Below are 23842 nucleotides of genomic sequence, written 5' to 3' on the forward strand. Positions count from 1 at the left end.
TCCCTTTAACTGCAGGATTCTCCAGTGGTGCCACTTGGAAAGAGTCCAAGAACAGATGTGCTTCTGAGAGCTGAACAAGTAGTGTTGGAAAGTGGAGGGACTGTCCTTAGACTAGCAGGGCTTTACATATCCTTTTGGTATTTGATATATTGAAAGCTGAATCAGCAAATGATGTAAGGCGCGTTTGGTTTCTAGAGCAGCAATATTGTGTTTTCTCCTGAACTTTTTATACACAGAGACAAGAGGTGCACATACTTACTGGTTGAGTAAGGAGACAGTTGATGCTCGTCCTGATCATATCCTGAATCTCATTCACTATGAGGTAATATTTTTATTTCATTTTCCTCACATGTTATTATTATCTGACATGTCTCTTATCATGTTCTGTAATGTGGTTTCTGGAACAGGATGCAGCATCGTTGGCAGTTGCAATCATGAAGAAGAAAGCTGGTGGTCGGATTTTCGTGGGCTGTGACAACCATCCTTTGTCAAGGTATCAACTGCTTCCTTTCTAAGTTTTGAGATATTTTCAAATACATGTTTAATAACATCACGCCTTCTTCTTCAGGCAAGAAGTGATGGACCTGATGGATCAAAGCGGAAAATATGATAAGAAGTTCAAAAGGTTTCACAAGTGAGTTTCTTCAGACATTGTTTGTCTTGAAAAGCCTTAAAGCTTGATAGAGTCTGACACAAGTTTTGCGTTTTTCTTTTGTAGGCACCAGTGGTCCTTTAGGGAAGAAGCTGAACAACTCTCGGACACGAGAGGAAATTGGATGGGAGCCGAAGTATCCAAGCTTTGCTCAGTTTCTTGGAATATCCAAGTAATGTTTTAATCTGGTCCAAGATTGTGAAGGAAGGAGAAGAGAGCAAGAAGTGTAGAAAATTTCTTTAGAGAATAACTCTAGAGCTGTGAAGTATCTACAAATGTGAAGCATTTTTTTATGCTTGGTTCAAACTTATATGTATACTCCAAGATCGCTATTGGTTTGGTCATGTTAACCGAGCATGCCTGTTTGCGTAATCAACGAGATCTTAGGTCTGATCATATCTGGCCATGCTCATCGTATTCGTGTACTGATTTGTGTACCTCTAACTCCACTTTATCTAATGAATATAAAGTGTATATGACAACCACTAGTATTATTCCATGCATCACCGAAAAATAAAGGAAAAGGAAAAGAGGTCGGATCGATCGCTGGCAGTAGTAAAAAAGTATTCTAAATTCGGGTGAGCAAGTATGGTGGCTCTTCCAAGAAAAGGGCACCCGAGCGCAACCCAATAAGTCCATAACTCATATTAAGCATGAGTATCCGGTCATTCTTGTGGGGGTTAGATATTTTGATTTCTAAACATTTGGATCCGGTTAGATATTTGAATTTTTTTAGTTCGAATTAGATTGTTTTTTTTTCGAATCTGGATCAATTCAAATCTATAACTTAAATACTTATATTTTTTGGGTATACAATGAATTTGGATCGGTTTAAATATTTACGACTCTAAAAGACTTCAAATATTTGAATCTCATTCAAAATTTAGCTAAAATCTATCATATTATCTAAAATTTTGCAAAATAACAAAAACAAATTATTAATAATTGAAATTTTATATTTTTAAATTCTAAATTTGACATTTAAAAATTTCATATTATTTTAAAATGTTACAAAGTGATAACGAAGCTTGCAAACAAAAAGACATTATAACTAAATAATAAATTCAAATATAGAAAACAGAATATATAGTCATAGTTTTGGATATTTATATTCGTATCGGTCGGGTATGAATCAGTTATTATCGAATTGAGTCTATTTAGATTGATTCTTTGGCTATATTCAGGTTCGTTCTTTTCAGTTTTGGTTTTTTCGGATAAAGAAATTTTGGATCCGACTGAGTAATTATAAATTTTCAATTTGATTTTAGGTCGAATATTTTTGAGTCGGTTCTGATTCAGATTTTGGGATAAAATACCCAGACCTAATTCATATATAAGATTATCTTAATATTTTATACTTAGTAACTATTTGAGACTAATTCTTAGCTTTAGTCGATACGTTAAAGCTTGTGTCTTGTTCGTTACCAAATTTTAAAATCTAACATATAAATAGCCCAACCAAGCAAGGCTTCAGGAGATATGCCTAACAACACATATCTATGCCTCCAACACACGCACATATATAACTTAATTGCTAAAATTAATGAAAATGCTTTCTCGAGTGCTTAAGTTCGGTCATATGTAATTGCCGTCTACTAGTCTAAAACACATATTGTTAAACTTTTTGATGCCTTTATTTTTATATAAAATTTGACGTCTAAAATTGATAAGATTTAATCTAAGGTCAGCTATAAATTGTTGTATATAGAGAGATACTGATTTATATGTTCACAAATTCTCTCATGGTGATATGTGCAACCAAAAATATAATCTTATCACATTTGGTCCTTGACACCAGTTATGTATGGAATGTTGTAACAGAGTACACAATTGTCATTTCTTATAATTAGCTGGTGGCTGACGAGTAGAGAATCTCCAAACACATTACTCTTAAATCAACTTGGTTATATACATGAAATTGAGCAATCTAGAGATTGCTACTTAATGTGTATGATATTTGCTAATTAGTTGATGAGAATGATTTGACTTCTATATCTTTTTGAGCCTAATGCGAAATTCTTAGTCGGATTCCTAGAAGCCTAACAATTAGGAATGACAGCAAATAACACAAACGATTAAGAGCCATGCAATAAATCTATGTGCTCCCTAATGAAACTTATCTTATTATATAAAGTTTGGTTTTTCAAAATTAGTAATTAACATAATTGAGACATGTGTTAAAAAAATTCTAAGATGACGACATGTATCAAAAATATAAGATAATTATATTTTTTTATAATTTAAAAGAGGTTAAAAAGAAAAATTATCATCACAAAAAATAATCTTATAAGGTTCTTTTTAGAATTTTAGAAAAGAAAAATTACTATTGCATAGTCTTATTATATAAAGTTAGGTTTTTCAAATAGCTTTTTTCTTAATCTTTTCAAAACCAGACCAGAGAAAATTGTAAAAAAAAATTTAACAGTAATTTTAACTTAAAAATTTAATGATAAACATGATAATTAAAATTATTTAATTAACAGGAAAATTGTAAAAATATTAGTGATATTAAAAAACGAATTTTGAAAATGGAAACTTTTTAAAATAGTTAATAATAACTGGAAATAACTATTTGATAGAAATTGTATTTTTCTAAATCCTAGACAAAATATAATTGAAAAATATTATGTAATATTAATTTCCTTTTCTAAAATCCTGAAAACTGTAAATGAATATTGGATAGTTGTTTTCCTTTTTTATTAAAAAAAAATCCTAAACAATAGAAATTTGTATCATATTTTAAGTCCTAACCAAAAGAAAATTGTAGAAAAGTATTTGATAATATTTTTAAGAGAGTATTTGATGATAAATATGATACTAAAAATTATTAAATTAACAAAAGAAATGTAAAATTAATATTGATAAAATTGTAAAAAATAGAAATCTTAAAATTATTTATTAATAAATATAAATAATTATTTAATAGAAGTTTTAAAAAAAAATATAAAGAGAAGATAATTGTAATAGGTTGTATGACAGTAATTTTCATTTTCTAAAATCTTAAACAAAAATGTAAAAGAGTATTTAATTGTATTTTTACTTTTTATTGTAAAAAAGGAGACTTATAAAATAGAATGTTTTTTAAAAACAATCCTAGCGAAATAAAATTTTATAAACTTATTTGACTTTCTTTTCTTTTTACTTTTCATTCAATTTCTTATTTCGGTATGTGTTCAGTTTAATTTTTTAGATATAATATTTTCTCCAATCCTAAATGCAAAGTTTATAATAACTCATCTATGCACCATGGTAATAAAATACAAATATTAACTTGAACTTACGTGTGAAAACAGTTTTTTAATTATAAAATAAATTGTTTCAAAAAATATTATCAAATAAATCTCACACCACATATGCAAAAAATAATCATAAAACTATAATAAAATTATTTATTATTTTAGTTTTTTATTAAATTAAAACATCAAATAAAACCTATTGCAACGTAACGGGCTCATATCTTGTGTACAATAAAACAAAATCCAAGACAACTTACCAAACTTTTGTGTTTGGTTTAAAAGAGAAAGAACAGTATACGGAAAAAAAAAACAAGAACGACTCGCCTGCAATACCAATATAAATGGGTGTTTGCATGAAGGAACAAACATCAATGCAAACCTTAAACTAGCAAAAGAGTGAAAGAGATTTGGAATAGAGAAGTGAAGAATGGTGTTCATCAAAGTTCATCAACTTGCTTTTCTCTTTGGCCTTTTGGGTAATTAACTCCCTTTATTTTTCTATGTTTTTTAGAAAAACTACCATAACTAAAATCAACTATAAAAGTGACATAATATTTTCTCAAGAGGGTACACATACATGTAGGCATATATCTATTATAACCATTTTGCTTATATGAATATATATATATATATATACACACACAAAGTTACCAAAAATCCCACATGATGACTTTGGCTTTTGCTTGCAGGAAACATTGTGTCTTTCGGGGTTTTCTTGTCTCCAGTGTAAGACACGTACATGTTCATGTGTAGTATAGATAATTTATCTAACATGTTACATATATATATATTTGATAATACAGGCCAACGTTCTATGGGATATACAAGAAGAAATCATCAAAAGGGTTTCAGTCGATACCGTACATATGTGCACTTGCAAGTGCAACTCTTCTTCTCTTCTACGGAATAATGAAGACACATGCTTATCTCATCATTAGCATCAACACCTTTGGATGCTTCATCGAAATCACCTACTTGTTTCTCTATATCATTTACGCACCAAGAGAGGCCAGGGTTTGTAAATCATAAACACGTTGGTGGACTAATGGTGATTTGCGATATTCTTATACCGTACTAACTTTTATGTACCATGGCAGATATTCACGTTGAAGTTGATATTGATATGCAACATTGGTGGACTTGGTATCTTGATCCTTCTCGTTAATCTTTTGATTCCAAAACAACACCGAGTCTCAACCGTTGGATGGGTTTGTGCTGCTTACAGTCTTGCCGTCTTTGCTTCTCCCTTGAGCGTTATGGTGATACATCATCTCCATCTTCAAACATCTAATTATTGTGATTTGCAAATTGAAAAACCGACGTGTAACGTGTTACATGTTACATGTTCGTAGAGGAAGGTGATAAGGACGAAGAGTGTGGAATACATGCCGTTTCTTCTCTCATTGTCTCTCACTCTTAACGCCGTCATGTGGTTCTTTTATGGACTTCTTATCGAGGACAAATTCATTGCTGTAAATATACAACTTATTATATTATATTTCTACATTATTGTAAGTTGTAACATTACTATATACTAACTTCGTTTTGTTTTCAGATGCCGAACATTCTTGGATTTCTATTCGGTATAACTCAGATGATACTATACATGATGTATCACGATTCAAAGAAAACGGATTTACCAAAACTCACATCTACAGAGAATCAACCAACAAATGAAACCAATCTGAATGAAGTTGCGATCGTGGCCGTTGAATTATCTGATGCTAGAGCAGAAAACGTTGAAGGATCGGTGAGGCCTATGAAGACTCCAAACTCAACCACCACTGCTTAAAAGGAGAAACACAACTTATCCTTGAGTTGAGGCCTATGAAGCCTATGAAGACTCTTTATCTTATGTTAGAAAAATAAACTTCAAATCTTAATGCTTAGTTGGTTTGAGTTGGTCTCACCAAACAGATGTTCTATCATTTTGATCATAACTAAATTTAGCCTTGATAAATGACAATCTCCACTAAAGTATCACTTTAAATACTATTCTATCTGTTCCTAAATAAAGTTTTATCTATATTTTGCATATATGAAAAAAAAAAAACAAAATTTGATAAATACATCATTTGTATGATTATTATTTTCAGTAATATTAAACCAATAGTAACAATACTTATGTTTTTTAATATTTTTTTTAAGTTATCATTGTTAGCTGATAAAATATGTTTAATATTTCAAAATTTAATTTTCGAAAATATGTACTTCTTAGAAACGAAAGAAATATTAGCACTTGAAATCGCTAGAAACAATATCTCATTTAATTTGTGTTTGGTGTACCAATATCTTAGTTATACCAGCATTCTACTTCACTGTCAATATACAATACACGTGTGGATAGCTTGTAGGTGCCGTGCTGGTCTGACAAACCCATCAAGCACATAAAAAATCTAGACAATATCGCAAGAGTTGATTGTGTTGTTATACATTATAGTTGATGGGGCCAAACAAAGAGCACAGCTGTGATCAGAAAGCAAATAAACGTGGGACAAAGTCTGCTAAAATACATTGTCAAAACATGATTCAAATTAAAATCTGTGTGTATCTTTTCAACAACCAAATAAAAACGGATTTCAAAACACATAATAAAAGCATATTTATAGAAGTACTCAAAAAAACATTGTAAAATACATAAACCACATATGTAATATTGCATACTTCTAAGATGTGATTTAATAGATTACAGATCACAATGTCACAAACTCAAGTCTTACAGCCACAACAACAGTTTTGTTTATTTATTATTCATTAAACACATAACCACTTTTTACCACTCCCACCCGCCAATTTTCCTGCAGTTACAACATTCAATCAGATGATAACAATGCTTCTCTACTTAACTCACAACACTCATCTATCAAAGTCACGTCACAACTTGGTCAATACACTAACCTCATTAGAGTTCTCATCTCGGTCGCTAGTTTAATCCAAGAAAAAGCAAAATTTAAAACCAATTCATAGAAGGTTAATAAGAAAGCTTACAGAAAGGAAAGATCTTCCAAAGCTGGTTGTCTCCTTTGTTCCAGTCCCAGAGAACAATAGTTGTGCCATCACGAACACCACCAGATTTGCTGTCACCGTGAAACGCATCAACGTTTAACCCCACATTGTTTACCATCCTTATGGTCCGATACCCATCACCCATATCCTTGCTCTCAGTCCACAGCACAGACTCATCAAGCGTATCAGGATCATATCTGACTAGATTAACCTGCAAATACCACCAAAGACATATAAACAACATCGACAAAAGACTCGGTCCTCCAAGGAAAGGAAGCGATAAAGTCCTTACGGGTTGTGTAGCTCCCACAGAATGCTTCATGGCTTCACCAGTGGCCTTGTTAACCAAAGCAAAACAAGGATGACCCTCTGCGTCCTTCACACGAGTACTGTACTTCTCGTCTTTGTACCAGTGCTGCACATTGTAATGTAAACCATTTCTTATCAGAGAAGGTAATAAGTAAAAAAAAAACTCTGTTTCTAATTAACAAGATTCAATCTTACAAGAACTGAACCTGTAACATGTTCTGTTTTGTAATACCTCTGTTTCTAATCAACAAGATTTAACCTAACAAGAACTCGAACTGTTACAATAACATGTTCTGTTTTGTAAAACCTCTGTTTCTAATCAATAAGATGATAAGTAAATTCTAATCAACAAGATTCAATCTTACAAGAACTGAAACTGTTGCAATAACATGTCCGGACAAGTAAACAAAACAGAGAAAGCATAAAGTATGGATGTTTGAGAGAGAGAGATGATGTAATAAGAGATGAGACCTGAGCTTCATCAGAAGGATCGGCTGGGGCGAGAATGACCTGACCGTCTCTGATCGTCAGATAAAAGTTAGGCTCTGCTTTAGAATACACCTTCACCGTTCGTCTTCCGGCGAGTCCGGCGAGATTATCAGGAAGAAGACGGTTCTCATCATCATGGAAGTGGTGGAAACCAGAAGGAGTGTTTTCGGTCTGATGTGAGCTATGGTGAGACACGTGCACGACGCCGGCTGTGCCGTCTCCGTAGCTTTCAAGGGACGAATTATGCGGCGGGTAAGCTCCTCCGTAACGGTGGTGGTCTGGTTGGTATGGTTCTTCGGAAGCGTGGTGGGCGACGTGGCTCACGTGACCAAACTGAGGAGGAGGTGGTGCCGGAGCTTCGAAGTAAGGCGGAGGAGGAGCGTAGGGGTCGAACTCCGATCGGTAAGGCGCTGGCGGAGGAGGCGCGTAGGGATCGAAATGAGGCTGAGGGGGTGGAGGAGGAGCATCGGAGAAGTTGTTGTGTGGAGGTGGTGGTGCGCCGAAGGATGGACGATCGTCTTCGTTGTCGTCGTCGCGTTGGTGGTGGTGATGGTGGTGGTGGTGGTGGTGTGAGTGGCCGAAGGGAGGATCCATTTAGCGGTTGTTGGTTTGTTGCAAGTTTTCTTCTAAGAGGATGATTAGTACAAGGAAGAGGAGGAGAGAAATGATTTTGACTTAAAAAGCCATGTCATGTGAAGAAGACACAACAGGTGGCTTTGGTACTCACGTCTTCTAGACTACTCTGGTTTTTATTTTCAAATAAAGCAGATTTTTTCTTCTTTTATTAATGATATAAAATCTTTTATTAATGATATAAAATCTTCATTTTGATTTTTTTCTTCTTTTATTAATGATAAATAAATATTGACTAAGTACCTAAATAATACTAGTGATTTAAAATTAATCACTTCTTGTCAGCTAAAATTAATCACCTAAACCACTGTAGAAACCCAATAAACACTTATTAGGCTTTAATCGGTGACAATTTATTTGAACAGAAAAAGGAATGGAATGGTGAATAAACTTCCAATTAAGAAAATGAATAAAGATAAATACAGTAGAACCTCTATAAATTAATAATGTTGGGACTTTAAAATTTTATTAATTTATAGAGATATTAATTTAGAGAAGTTTCCTTTTATATATTTTTTCTATTTTTGTTTATAAAATAAGAAAACATTTGATTTTACCATATATAGATTTTAATTTTTTATAAGAAATTTGACTTTAATATCGCTTTATTATCTTATTTGGTGTATATTTTTATGTTTCCTAAAATTGTTATGTGATTTTTGATATAATTTTACTAAATATTATCAAAATATATTGAAATATTAAGAAAATAGATGTATTTTTATTGTAAATATAAAACTGACAATATAATGTTTAGTTTGTACTTATATAAAAATATATATCGATAGATTATTAATTTATGATTTTAATGAGACTATATATTTACATGGGAGTTTCAAAAATATTATTATCTTATTATTTTATCGATTTGTATCATATTTTACACCGGCCCAAGTTGGGACCAACAAAATTTATTAATTTATAGAGATTATTAATTTATCGAGTATTAATTTATAGAGGTTCTACTGTATATGAATTTATGTTTAATATCATCGATATTGGAGAAGGAATTTTTGTTTCATAACTTTTTATTTATTTATTAGGAAATGAGAAGAATAATGTAAGACGTTCTTATCTCTAATTTGACAAAGAATTCAGCATAAATAGCATAAAATTTAAGGAATTGAAATTTCACAATTATTTTTTCCGAAAACTATGGTTACCAATGAAGCCTTACACCTTGTGTCCGCTTTCAGGCTGAGGGTCACAACGGTTGAAGACCAAAACTCTCTCGTTAATGCACTTTTGGTGAAGTGACTAATGGGTCATGAGCATTAATATTGTCGATCATTAGGCTCTTCAGCTAGTTTTAATTTGTCTCCGATGTAGTCTTTGTTTCTGTTGTGTTAATAATAGTCATTGTTCTATTATGAAGTTAAATTTAAGTGGTTGAAGAGGTGGATTATTTTGGGTCGTGGAGTGATCTCACGCTCACTGAGGTCCAATATACATCGTGATTTTGATTAGATAGCGTTGGATCCAATCAATGATCCAAGGTGATACTAGATCTTCTCAGTATATTATTGGTATAAGTCTTGTACTTAAGTTCTTGTATCCAAACAATTGGTCATTTTGATTAGATAGCGTTGGATCCTATCAATGATCCAACAACTAATTTTGGAGCATTGAGTTACATATCAAAGCAAACATGCGGAAGACTACTCACAACCATCAACTCATGATAAAAGAGCTATCCAAAACTATCCAAAAATCTTCTATTTAATAGTATATACTAGATTTTGATCTGCACTTTCAAAATGCATAATAATTTTTCGTTGAAAATTTATGTAATTATATTTTCTCTTTATTTAATGTAAGAGTGGCATAAAATCAGCAGTCCAAAGTTTAAACCGAGTCCAAACAAAAACTTCTTCCATATCTGATATAAAATGTAAGAAATACCGAGGTGGGTTTGTAGGTGGTACAAAATATATCCACACTCGAAGTGTTATTAACCGTATCCGAACGTAAAACCCAAATGAACCGAAAAATCCAAGAAAAATCCAAAAAACAATATGAATGTCCAGATTAATCATAAATATAAATATTTGAAACATAAATGTGTACTTCAAATATTTTATTCTATATTTATTTTCAAATGATATCTAAAAATTAGTATTTAAATTTTAATTAAGTACCTTAAATATCTAATTCTATATAAGTAAATATTTATTTCTTATGTTTTGCTTTTAAATTTTGGGTTTAACTTCAAATATGTCCTCACTAAAATCAATATAATCCGAATCCGAACGAAATATGGTTACTTTTTGAGTTTTATGACTTGAAACAAATAAGAACCAAAACCGATATGGTATATATATCCGAATTTGATCCATACTTACAAATTAACCAGAATGAAATCTAAGATGTGATATAAATTAGAACCAAATTTAAAATATCTAACCTGTATCCCAAAAGATTCCTTAACATCCAAATATTAAATTATTTATTAGTTTATATATCTTACTTTAATATTTTATTTTAATAAGTTGAAATATTTTGTAAAATTAACGAATATATGTTATTATTTAATTTATAATTTATAATATATTTATAAATGTATTAAATTACTTTATATTTATTAATTGGTCTAGTAATTTAATTATGGATATAAATTATTTATATGTAAAATTTTAGACACGTTATTTCTTTTTATCTCTTTTTTTCTTTTTCTTTTTGATGAAATGTTATTTCTTATTCTAATTAATATTCTTTTATAATTATAGTTAATAATATTATGAATTTTACTATCTAAAAGTAAATATTAAAAATGTATATGTATATATATATTGTATTTTAAATAAAAAAGGTACTAATAACAACTATTCAAATATTACATTTTAAAAATATCTTTTAATATCTTAATTTAAAAATATCAAAATAGTAGGTTAGATATAGTTATATTTAATAATAACTATGTAGGAGAAATAATAAGAAGTTGAATAAAATAATTGTCCAATTTAGACTATTTGTAAGTAGATAAAATTTCTGTTTTAGTAGTATTAATAAAATAATTAAAATATTTTCTGTAGAACAACACTAATATTAGATAAGATATAAATCATAGATCATATCAGAATCCAAGAGCAACTCTATCCAATATCTAAAGAACCTACGATAGACAAAAAAATTAGATATTCATTTTTGAAGTCTTTATATTTTCAATTAAAATATGTAATGAGATCGTTATTTAAGTTCCAAAACATATAATGTTGTAGATAAAAGCCACAAATATTAAAAAGATTATTTTTAAAATTATCTAATTATAAAAAAATTACAAAATATAAATAGTTACATAATCCAAATTTTGAACCCCACCTTTTCGAAACATCTATATTTCAAAATGGAGGAAATATTGAAGATATTTTTGTTTTTAATAATACAACTAGATATCGACCGCACAACCGTGCGGGTTTTATTTTCATTTTTATATGTATATATATATTTATTTAGATCATTAGTAGTATACATTTTTAATTTTAATCATATATTTAAATATTTATAAAGCTATTTCAAATACAATAATGTATAGTTTGCATGTTATAAATAATCAACTGTTTAAATCCGTCGTACGTATTTGTTGCTTTTTATTATATATTTATCTTATTGTATTTGTATTTAGTTATTAAACATATTAATATGTGCATGAAAAACATATTTGACAATTTTTTTTTATTTAATTGATGTTAAATTTTTACCCGTTTTTCAAAACTGGATTTCTTTTTTAGCAGAATTTTTTATATTTATTCATTTTACACAATATATTACTATATTTACAAAAGTGAAAGATATGTTAATTTTTATACATGTAGTATATAGTCTGCTAATGTTAAGCCGCTCTGTCATATTATATTTTTAACATAAATATTTTCTATTTATGAAAATAAAATTTCAAATTTTATCAGTTTAATATAATTTTATCATATTAAGTTCAATATGATAAAAAATAACATGATTGATTGTGATTATATAATAGATAAAAATAAGATATAATATTTTATTTTTCATTTTATAAAAACAACTGAATATATTATGTATATAATATTTCAAAACTAATTACAGAATTAGTTAAAATATTTACATATAATTTTTGAAAATTAAGATTTTGTTAAGATCTTTTTAAAAGATTTTTCGAAATTTTTTTAAATATATATATATATTTAAATTTTAAATGAAAAAATATAAAAATATATTATAATTAAAGTAGTTCAAAGATTAATAATGATTAAAAATACAGTATGATCAAATCTAATAGATAGTCTATTTTTAAGAAAATCATAAGTGAATTAGAAGTAAGTTTTAATATAATAGAAGCTTAAATATACAGTGGTTTATATTTAGACCTTCATTTTATACGAGAAGGAGGAACTCTATTCGCTTTCTCCTTTTCTTGTTTGCTCAAAGCGAAGCGACGACGCCATTTCTCTCACTCCAATCTCACCTCAAAATTCCCTTCTCCTTCGTCGCTCCCACCTTCAGATCTCCCACTGGGTAAACCTCTAAAGCTCTTCCTTCTTCCTATTTCGCCCTTTTAGATCGCTTCCTAGGGTTTCGATTTCGGTTGCATCAACTCTCAATTTGATTAGGGTTTGCATTTTCCTGGGGGAAAGTCGTCGCCTTTTCTCGCTCTATTAACTTAATTACGAACCAAAGATGATAGCTTTTTTTTTTTGTTGTCGGAGATTATGACCATGATGTGTCATCTAATTATCAGTTTGGGTGCTCAGTGATGCAGGGGTTTCTTACATGATGTGGTTTCTGGTGTAATAACAAGTAAAGATGTCGTCTTCTTCTTCACATAATATTGAGCTGGAGGCAGCTAAGTTCCTTCACAAGCTCATTCAAGACTCGAAAGATGAACCTTCGAAGCTAGCCACGAAACTCTATGTGGTGAGTGGCTTTACCTGGTGTTTGCTTTAGCTTTTAATCCTTTGGTTTTAACTTGGTTTATTATTTTTGGGTTCTTCAGATACTGCAGCACATGAAAACCAGCGGGAAGGAACACTCAATGCCGTATCAAGTCATATCAAGGTATTGCCTTCCACTAACACACTTGGTTGTGGTGATGGAGAGCCTGCCTCGATTTAATTGAGAATATTTCCAAAAGCTGCTGGGTTTAGTTCTTAAGAATTAAGATTCATGAAAGTCGTAATTCATCACTTGCAATGTGGCAAATAGTTATTCAGAGTTAAAGTTGTGTTTCATGCTTTTGAGAATTATATCTCCTGTTCATGTTTTCACCTTTTTAGTTGTTCTGATATTTTCATTCCAAAATTTGTAGGGCCATGGAGACTGTCGTCAATCAACATGGTCTTGACATTGAAGCTCTGACGTCCTCACGTCTTCCTCATGCTGGTGGTAGTACCCAAATGGAAGATTCTGGATCTGCACATATGGCTGGTATATTTATTTATTTTCTCTTTTAAGAGTTTAGTATTTTTTTTTTTCATGTGAAAATTCGTGTGGTTGTCTTATTGTTCTGTTAAAATTTCATACAGGGTCTTCTCAAGTCGTTGGAGTTAGCAATGAGCCCAAAGCAAGTCTAGTTGAAAATGAGATGTCGAAATATGATGCATTCACTTCTGGTAGGCAGCTTGGTGGATCAACCACTGCATCACAAGCCGTTTACCAAGGGCCTGGAACTCGAAGTAATAGATCCTTCGACCATGAGAGTCCGTCCAGCTTGGATTCTAAGCCGGGAAATGCCCAATCTCACGATAGGAGCGAGGCAATGAATCAAAGAGATGTCAAGTCAAATGCAAAGAGAAAGAGGGGTGAATCATCGTTTTCGTGGGATCAGAACATAGATAATTCTCAACAGTTTGATACTCATGGGGCAGTTGATGACCAGGCTAGAAAAATGAGCAAAGTAGAAATGCCGGCAGCAGGTAGGGCATGATTCCTTGTAGAAAACACACGCAGCATTGCAACTTACTATTCTGTTATTTGTGCATGCTGTTAAGTGCTAACTTGTTAGTTTAATTGCATACTTTTCCTTACTTAAACCCAGGTGACGTTGAGAATTTGCATGTCGGGTTGTCATCAGATGCATACACGACTTCTCAGGTACGACTTTGGACTAATCTTATTCGAGTTACTAGAGATTTTTGAAATTTGAATAAGGAGATGTAGTCAGTGCCACATATTTATTTGCGGAAGCATTTGTCCTTACAAGAATCTTATCTGTTTTTTTCTTTCTCTTTCCCTTATTTTCATTGAATTTCTATTGGTCATTCTTTTCCAAAAAGCGCAATCTCTGTTAAAACCTCTCATTCGTTGAGGTTTTGAGTCTTGCATGCATATAGTCTAATCAAGTATATAGTTCTACAGACTTCTGCCGAAGTAGCCTAGTCAACAATAATACCCTCTTGACGCTGCATGTTCACTTCTGTGGCAGGGTGGATGGCAAAACAGTGAAATCACAGCAATCAGGCCTCCAGCTCATAGAGATACTGGAAAATCTGTGGCAGCAGAGGATGTTCCGCCTTCAGGTCAACTTTTCAAAGAGCAACAATTGAAGCAGCTCAGAGCCCAGTGCCTTGTGTTCTTAGCTCTCAGGTAATTTTTCAGTCTCTTAACCTCTTGTTTACTTGAAATTATTACTCTGAAAAGCTCTGACTGATTCCCTTCCCATAGAAATGGATTGATGCCAAAGAAGCTGCACATTGATATCGCCCTTGGAAATGTTTTCCCCAAAGATGGTAATTATTTGCTTCCCCTTAGGTTATTTGGTTAGTCATTTTCGACAAGCGTTCTCATGGATTGTAATTGTCCTGCAATACAGATGGTTTCCGCAGAGAACTCTTGGATCAGAAAGGAAGAACACATTCTCTTAGTGAATCGGGTAGCATTGGCGAAGCCTCAGCTCCATCAGCAAGAATGGATAATCCTACCGGAAGATTGGCTGAAATGGACTTCTCATCAAAAGAAACAGTGATTCCACGTTTGGAGGACAAAACCTCAAATGCTATATTTCCTGATGGACAAAAGCTTCTTCTGCAATCTAACACTCCAGATGCTCCAGCGCAAAATCAGGTTTCTGCTAGTCATTCTGAGCTGGCTTCTTCTTCAGGAGGTGTAGCCAAACACGCACCGGTAGAGATGGTGGGGTGGGTTGGAACTATTAACCGTAATGATGCTTCAACTTTTGAATCAGACGAATTATGTGCTCCAGGTCAGTGGACTACCTTAGATGAGCGAATTGTTGATAATAGGACTGACTCTTTTGAGTAGAAAAGTTTGGATTAATGTGGTTGATAATTTTCCAACATGGATGTATGGTACCTTACAGATGAAGAGGAAGGTAACATGCAACCGCCGCCTAAATACACCATGTCACAGAAGTGGATTATGGATCGACAGAATAAGAGACTTTTGGTTGATCGGAGTTGGAGTCTTAAACAGCAGAAAGTAGACCAGGCAATTGGTGCACGGTTCAATGAGTTGAAGGTCTCTCTCTTGCTCTTTCTTTTGTTATAGTTTCGACTCTTGTTTCTTACTAGTGGTTATTCTTCTTCCGCGTTCAACTTTATGCATTGTGCGTGTTGTTTCTGGTGATTTCTCTATCCTTTTTCTTGTGATTGGAAGATCAATAGCCATATTTAAATTGTATCTAGATAAGCATGCTATTGTGATCCTGTAAATTCTTGGCTATGTAAAGTTTCGCTTGTTGTGCATTTGCTTCTCAGTTACATATTTGAAGTAACTGCTAGGATTATTTGTTTTTACGAAACTTACTTCAAATTTGGAGTAAACTAGTTGTACTTGTGTCATTACTTTATTTGGTTCTCGCACATATTTTTTGGGAATAGATTATACTAATGTACGTCTCTTAATATGCAGGAATCTGTTACTTCGTCGGAGGATATATCTACAAAGACCAAGAGTGTAATAGAACTGAAAAAGCTTCAGCTGTTAAATCTGCAACGTCGTTTGAGAAGGTAACTGTTTGTTTGGTTTAGAAAATGTTAAGACTCTTTTTCTCATTCATTGGGTGTTTCACCTTCTTCTAGTGCCTATTATTCCAATATGTCGAGCTTACAGGATATTCAACTAGCTACTGTGTAATTAGTAGACGAGAATGCAAACCTTTTTTTTTAATCTGTATATGTGAGTATATGTCCAGCTTGTCATATTTTCTCTCAGTTGCTAGTGCTTTTTTAATTTGTTGCAGTGAGTTTCTTTACAACTTCTTCAAACCTATTGGAAACGATGTTGAGAACCTAAAGTCATATAAAAAACATAAGCATGGCCGGCGGATTAGACAGCTTGAGAAGTATGAGCAGAAGATGAAGGAAGAGCGACAGAGGAGAATTCGTGAGAGGCAGAAGGAGTTCTTTGGGGAGATAGAAGTTCACAAGTATGTGCAATTAGTTTTCTATCTTAAGCCATATTCTTATGTTGACCTGTTTTGTGAGCCTAATAGAACATTAGTGTATTGAGTTAACTGTTTCTTAAACTTCAAATTTTGATTGAATCTTGTTTTAGGGAAAGGCTTGATGACTTATCCAAAGCTAGGAGAGAAAGGTGGAAGGGCTTCAATAGATATGTAAAGGAGTTCCACAAAAGAAAGGAACGTTTTCATCGTGAAAAGGTTGACAAAATTCAACGGGAGAAGATTAATTTGTTAAAGATTAATGATGTGGAGGGTTATCTTCGTATGGTGAAGGTTTGATCTCTGAACTAACGTTTAAATTTTTAGGGTTATGTCGCTTCTTCTTGGCTGAGAGATTCGTTTGGTTAATATACAGGATGCAAAGTCAGACAGAGTAATGCAACTACTCAAAGAGACAGAAAAGTACCTTCAAAAGCTTGGATCCAAGTTAAAGGAGGCAAAATCTTTGGCCAGTCGATTTGAGAATGAGGCAGATGAGGCACCTGTTGAGGATAAAATTGAAAATGATGATGAGAGTGACCAGGCAAAGGCAAGTGATTGATCCTAAGATTTTTATATTCTTTCAGCCTTCCTTTATCTTTTCTGATGTGGTTAGTTGTTACCATCTGTATTCTAAACAGCACTACCTGGAAAGCAATGAAAAATACTACTTGATGGCTCACAGGTAATATTGCTTCTTCCTATAGTTACTGCCAAACATCATCCAGAATGAACAACTCGTTTAATTGCTCTCTGATTCATACATGGATCATCGTTTTTTTGCCTTCACTTTAAAAAAAAAAAATCCAAAATGGTGGTTTTGTTGTTTGTGAAATAGTGTTTTGTTGGATCATCTTTCTTCTACTTACAAGGAATCTTTTCTTTTACAGCATAAAAGAAAATATTAACGAGCAGCCAGCTTCCCTAAAGGGTGGAAAATTAAGGGAGTAAGTGGACCATTTCTTTTTCTCCTGTAACTGTACATTTGAGCACCTTGTAGTTTTTTTCACAAGTATGTCATGGGTTACTTAAAACTACAAAATCTTCCTTCTTAGGTACCAAATGAATGGCCTAAGGTGGCTTCTTTCCCTGTACAACAATCATTTAAATGGCATTCTAGCTGATGAGATGGGCCTCGGAAAAACTGTTCAGGTATTTAATAGCACCCGTTTGCATTGGGTACATATGTGCACATGATATTTTTGTTTTGAAATTTGAATTGGTTATAAGGTGCATTTGTTGCATAAGTTATAATTTTTTTTCTTCTTTTTACAGGTTATTTCGTTGATTTGCTATCTGATGGACACAAAAAATGATAGAGGTCCCTTCTTGGTTGTTGTACCATCCTCTGTGCTGCCTGGCTGGGTGTCAGAAATTAACTTTTGGGCCCCTACAATTCAGAAAATTGTCTATTGTGGCCCTCCGGAGGAGAGGCGCAAGCTCTTCAAGTACTAAAGAGAAAAGTTTAATTACTGTTGCTTTTATGTCTAAGGTTTAAAGGTTCATTATTATTTTCATTTTTTAATTGCAGGGAGCAAATTGTTCATCAGAAGTTCAATGTGCTTCTGACAACATATGAATATCTAATGAACAAGCACGATAGGCCTAAATTAAGCAAGATCCTTTGGCATTACATTATTATTGACGAAGGACATCGCATAAAGAATGCATCTTGCAAGTTAAATGCGGACCTGAAACACTACAATAGTTCCCACCGACTCCTGTTAACTGGGACGCCATTGCAGGTGCATTTTTATTCCTTCTTCTTCTAAACCTTTATTTCGCCACGTGATCCTTTTGTTGCCATATTATACCGTTAACATTGCTCATCATCTCAGTATTTATATCTCTTATAGAACAACCTGGAAGAATTGTGGGCGCTGCTTAATTTCCTGTTGCCTAATATATTCAACTCGTCAGAAGACTTCTCACAGTGGTTTAACAAACCATTTCAAAGTAATGGAGATAATTCTGCTGAAGAGGTAGCTGCTGTCTTCTTATTCAGATAATAACGGTATACTAGTCTTAAGACATCGTGGTTTTAACTACAACCTTGTGATTGCATTTGAGTAGGCGTTGCTATCAGAAGAGGAGAATCTGCTGATTATCAATCGTCTTCACCAAGTTCTTAGACCATTCGTGTTACGGCGGCTGAAACATAAGGTTGATAACATGATATACACCTTGCAACATTGTTCTTTTTTCCCTTTCTTTTTGTAGATTCAAACCATGTCGTTCTAGTATAGCATTCATAATTTTTGTGATCGGGTAGGATATTACCATCAAATGTATGCATCTCAGTATTTTTTGCTCACTTTTATTTTACTCTGTTATCTAATTTATTTTGGTAGGTTGAGAATGAACTTCCTGAAAAGATAGAGAGACTCATACGGTGCGAGGCTTCTGCATATCAGAAGCTGTTGATGAAGAGGGTTGAGGATAATCTGGGCTCGCTTGGAAACATGAAGGTGCTGTTTTGTGCTCTGCGTATTTTTCATCTTTTTTATAGTATTCAGTCATTTCTTAGTTAGTTTTCTTTCTACAGTCGCGTGCAGTGCACAACTCAGTGATGGAGCTTCGGAATATTTGCAATCATCCATATCTCAGCCAACTTCATACAGAGGAGGTAGTATTTCCCGAGAAATTTACATAAATGCAAAGAACTTCGGGTTAGGGAACTAAGGAAAGTTCTGATGTCTGCTTAAATCACTTTCTGTAGGTGAATAGCTTAATTCCTGAGCATTATCTGCCTCCGGTAATAAGACTCTGTGGGAAGCTTGAGATGTTGGACCGGCTCTTGCCCAAACTCAAAGCAACAGACCATCGGGTAATGGTTTTTCTTCACTATCATGTTAATGGAATGATTGTTTTTGTTCAAGTTGTAGTTTGAGTTTTCATGTAATGTGCTAGTGTACCTTCCAGTGCCCTCGCCTCTGAGAGATGATCACATGAATTTTATTTATATTTTCTTTGTTTGCATGAAGCATTACTAGTTTTGGGAGTAACCTTGGTACATTTCATCTACGATTTCTCCTTTTATCGCTTTAACTATGCAGAATTCTATTTCTTGTGAAATTCACAACGATGCCATGATTTGTTACCCTGCTGCATGTTAACCCAAATATGACTGCAGATGCCTTCAAGTGTTCGTTATTTTTTGGCATGAATTTCCGCAGGTTCTCTTCTTTTCAACAATGACGAGGCTTCTTGATGTTATGGAGGATTACCTCACCTTCAAGGGATACAAATACCTTAGGTTAGATGGGCACACATCTGGGGGTGATCGCGGTGCTCTTATTGACGGATTTAACAAGTCTGATTCACCATATTTCATCTTTTTGTTGAGGTAACACATGATATTTCCTGGCTCGCTTTTCTTTGGAAATCTTTTTGCTCTATCAGAATGATTCATGTTACGTTTATAATTACAAGTTGTAAGCGCTGTCATTAAATTCTCTGCCGGTCATAGTAAAGTAGCTTTAATACTCATTAGTATCTGGATGTGATAACTGAATCTTTCATGGGAATTCAGCATCCGGGCTGGTGGAGTAGGAGTTAATCTTCAAGCTGCTGATACCGTGATAATATTTGACACCGACTGGAATCCTCAGGTTAGACATAACAGTCCTTCGTGTCAAGTTATAGTTTTCTGTGGACATCAGTACGGATTTTGAAGAGCAGATATTATATATCTCAGGTTGATCTACAAGCTCAAGCAAGGGCTCACAGGATTGGCCAGAAAAGAGATGTTCTAGTTCTTCGTTTTGAAACGGTTAGTTTGCTATTTTTTAGAAGGAAGTGAAATTCCTGTAAAAATATGTACTTTTAATTTTCTTTCATCTTGCTGTTTTTCATTACTTGATATGTAGTCTTGGGACATTTTAATTTGTTCTCTGCGTGTACCCCTTCGACTGATACGTATTTTGTTAATTAAAATCGTGTGACTAATTTTCTTTCTTGTGTATCTTAAGGTCAATACTGTTGAGGAGCAAGTTAGAGCTTCAGCCGAACATAAGCTTGGAGTTGCTAACCAGAGTATAACTGCTGGCTTCTTCGACAATAACACAAGGTGAACACAGAGACATCCATTTTTGCTTCAAGAGTATTAGTTACCAACTTTTTAATGTAATCACGTTGTTGTTTCGTAACAGCGCTGAAGATCGTAAGGAATATTTGGAATCCCTATTACGTGAGTCAAAGAAAGAGGAGGCTGCTCCAGTGTTGGACGATGATGCCCTAAATGATATTATAGCCCGAAGGTGACTGTTGGTTTAAATGGCTTGAGTTTCTTCTATTTTACTCTTAGATGGAACTGTAGTTTCTTCTATTTTACTCTTAGATGGAACTGTTTACATTTCTATGCAGTTCTTGTAGATTTGACATTTCTGTTGTCTTTCTAGGGAGTCGGAGATTGATATTTTTGAATCCATCGATAATCAAAGAAAAGAAGATGAGATGGTATGTTTTCCTTGATTCCTTTAATTTTGGTTTTCCATTTATTAATGTTTTACGAGATTATTATGATCTGGCCCTGTAGGAAACCTGGAAGAGCCTGGTACATGGGTCAGGGTCAAAAAGTTCTGCACCGATACCACCTATCCCCTCTCGTCTTGTTACTGAGGATGACTTAAAACTGCTCTATGAAGCAATGAAAATGAATAATGTCCCGATGGTTGCAGTAGAGTCAAATGTTGGCATGAAGCGGAAGGGTGGTTCGGTAGGAGGCTTGGATACTCAGCAGTATGGAAGAGGCAAACGCGCAAGAGAGGTTTGTTGAGTCTTTTTTCTTTAACATTCAGTTGTGTACCTTACTATGATACAGTTGTGTACCTTACTATGACACTGCTGGTTGCACCTTTGCTTAAAATTGACAAAATTGCAACTTCACAGGTTCGATCTTATGAAGAGCAACTGACAGAGGAGGAGTTTGAAAAGTTGTGCCAGACTGAGCCAACCGATTCTCCCAGAGGCAATGAAGAAGGAAGTGAGAAGAGCTTGCCAATTGCTACATCAAATATTCTGGGTGGAATCACTGGTGAAACGAGTTTGGCAAATGATAAAGTAGATATTCTGGCTGGAAACACTAGTGAAAAGAGTTCTGCAAATGATAAAGTAGATAATCTGCCTGGAAGCACTAGTGACACAGTCCTCCCCACATCTACGGCATTGGCACCGACTCCACAATCCGTGGAACCTCTACCGAAATTACAGCAGCCACTGAAAGAAGTAACAGAACCTGTAAAACGGGGACGTGGCAGGCCAAAAAGAGCTGATAAAACGCCGACTCAATTATCTGCATCAGTTGCAGGCAGGACACATGCGACAGTGGATGCCAGATCACCTTCAGTTATTGGTTCCGATGTTACCTCTGGAAGTCTTACTTCCCCTGATTTATCTGTTCCGCCTGGTTTTCAACCACTTCCAGCTTCCAGTTCTCCCGCAATGCCAACGAGAGGTCGGGGCAGGGGAAGAGGCAGGGGACGTGGCGCGGGAAGAGGAAGGAGAGTGGAAAATATGTTGCATGGCGCTGACAGTTCCATAGGTACTCAGAGAACTAATGCCGAGCATCTCTTTCTGGTGATCCTGTAGCGTCCAATTTAGCAACTCTTCCCGTCTCTTTGGTGATATTGATACAAAAGTCCCTAAGCCTATTAAAGGAAGTAGTTCTAATCTTGAGTCGGGGCCTTCCATACATTCTGTTACCACTGCGCTGCAGCCCTCTCCTACTGTCTCCCTACCAGAAAGTAGCCTGCTAGATGCACCTCCTGGTTTTGGTTCTGGATCCACATGTTCAGCCGCTAAATGTATCGGAGGATTCCTTGGTAAAAAAGGCAGCTGCTATAAAGAGCAAGCCTGCTGTTCCAGTGTTAGAAATAACCAGGGTTCAGGAGTTCTAAAACAGCCAGTTAACATACCAAGCTCTGCTGCTTTAGGTATATAACTAGCACATCGCTTAATTGTTTTCACATACATGCATCAGAAGATATTGTTCACAAGATCTTAACAGCATCAATTTTTTTTGGTAGGCCCAGGTCAAAGTCAGACAACTGCACCTTTAAGTGCTAATCAGCCATTGAGTCCCCACCTTGTTGGTTCTACAGTTGAAGGTACTAATATTTGAAGCATCGATCCTCAATTAAAACTGTTTTGGTTTCTCAATTTAACCGTTACATACTGGGTTATGCACTGTCTGTCTTTGCAGCTCAAGGCGCCAGTGTTCTTTCTCCTCCTGCACCCATGCCTGTGAAGAGGCAAGGTCGGAAGACGCCAAACAGAGGAGATACCCCTAGACGGCGAGGAAGGAGACATGCTCAAGCTTCACCCGCTGCTGATGGCTCTTCTGCACGGAGTACAGTATCAACACCACAAACTGAGGTCAAGGTTGGTGATTCATCAGGATCCAAAGTTACATCAGTTGGTGACGCTGTTGTCCAAGAACAACCCCATTTCAACCCGTCAGTTGCACACTCGTCTGCCAGTACAAGTCAGGAAAAAAGGAAAGAATATTTAGGTACTGGTGGTTCTGGAAGGAAACAAACTGCTGATGTGACTGATGTTGCTCGTGTCATGAAAGAGATATTTTCAGAAACTTCCCTGTTAAAGCATAAAGTTGGGGAGCCTTCTGAAACAACGGTAACAAATGAGCCAGATGGAAAATCCCCGGAAATGATGAATATGCACATAGCTAAGACCAGCAAGGCAGAGAATATAATCCAACCTGCCGATCAAAACTTGGGAGTAGAAACAACCAGTTCCAGTGTTTCAGTCGGAAAGCAAAAGTCAGAGTCTTCAGTCATGGTTGATAAGATCATTAAGACTTCATCTGATATTGAGGCTTCTGTTTCTAACTCTGATGATATAACACTCCAAGGTGCTATGCTCGTTGACTCGGAACGTCCTGTGGTAGAGAGTTGGTTGAGTCGGAACAAGAAAGTTGCAGCATCAACTGATCCAAACGTACAAATGGCAGCATCTGTTCCCAATGATACAGAAGAAAAGAAAATTTGTGGTTCTTCTATGCTGGTCGATGAAATTGTAAAACCTTCAGCTGGATCCAAGTCTCCTGTTGATCAGTCTGATGATATCGCATGCTCAATGCACTGTCCCCGTTGATTCTAAAAGCCCTGTTGACGAGGATTTGCT

At 34.4% G+C, this 23842-nt stretch overlaps 3 protein-coding genes across 3 annotated transcripts; 2 read left to right on the forward strand and 1 right to left on the reverse strand.

The window, feature by feature from the left end:
* The first annotated feature begins 4315 nt into the window (after positions 1 to 4315).
* LOC108846783 (bidirectional sugar transporter SWEET9) lies at positions 4316 to 5896 on the forward strand. The gene is made up of 6 exons (XM_018619988.2): positions 4316 to 4364; positions 4578 to 4614; positions 4692 to 4902; positions 4986 to 5147; positions 5241 to 5360; positions 5444 to 5896. Exons 1-6 carry the CDS (start codon positions 4316 to 4318, stop codon positions 5678 to 5680), a joined length of 816 nt encoding a protein of 271 aa, XP_018475490.1. The 3' UTR covers positions 5681 to 5896.
* Positions 5897 to 6477: 581 nt separating this feature from the next.
* LOC108837492 (ricin B-like lectin EULS3) lies at positions 6478 to 8398 on the reverse strand. The gene is made up of 4 exons (XM_057005579.1): positions 7675 to 8398; positions 7187 to 7309; positions 6877 to 7105; positions 6478 to 6686 (listed from the first exon to the last, which is right to left on the reverse strand). Coding segments are annotated over exons 1-4 (966 nt in total). The 5' UTR covers positions 8287 to 8398; the 3' UTR covers positions 6478 to 6684.
* Positions 8399 to 12686: 4288 nt separating this feature from the next.
* LOC108837317 (chromatin structure-remodeling complex protein SYD-like) lies at positions 12687 to 23825 on the forward strand. The gene is given in 38 exon segments (XM_057004640.1): positions 12687 to 12816; positions 13061 to 13215; positions 13295 to 13356; positions 13607 to 13725; positions 13824 to 14213; positions 14336 to 14391; positions 14723 to 14883; positions 14962 to 15026; positions 15110 to 15499; positions 15617 to 15774; positions 16168 to 16265; positions 16499 to 16684; positions 16813 to 16993; positions 17076 to 17249; positions 17341 to 17384; positions 17590 to 17646; positions 17755 to 17851; positions 17975 to 18147; positions 18231 to 18444; positions 18556 to 18681; positions 18773 to 18862; positions 19051 to 19167; positions 19245 to 19325; positions 19419 to 19526; positions 19876 to 20045; positions 20232 to 20310; positions 20397 to 20471; positions 20671 to 20768; positions 20851 to 20958; positions 21100 to 21157; positions 21237 to 21467; positions 21590 to 22256; positions 22259 to 22321; positions 22324 to 22484; positions 22486 to 22563; positions 22566 to 22632; positions 22726 to 22806; positions 22902 to 23825. Coding segments are annotated over 37 exon segments (6105 nt in total). The 5' UTR covers positions 12687 to 12816; positions 13061 to 13104; the 3' UTR covers positions 23813 to 23825.
* Positions 23826 to 23842: the final 17 nt, after the last annotated feature.

Source organism: Raphanus sativus, chromosome 3 (assembly GCF_000801105.2).
Source record: "Raphanus sativus cultivar WK10039 chromosome 3, ASM80110v3, whole genome shotgun sequence".
NCBI lineage: Eukaryota > Viridiplantae > Streptophyta > Magnoliopsida > Brassicales > Brassicaceae > Raphanus > Raphanus sativus.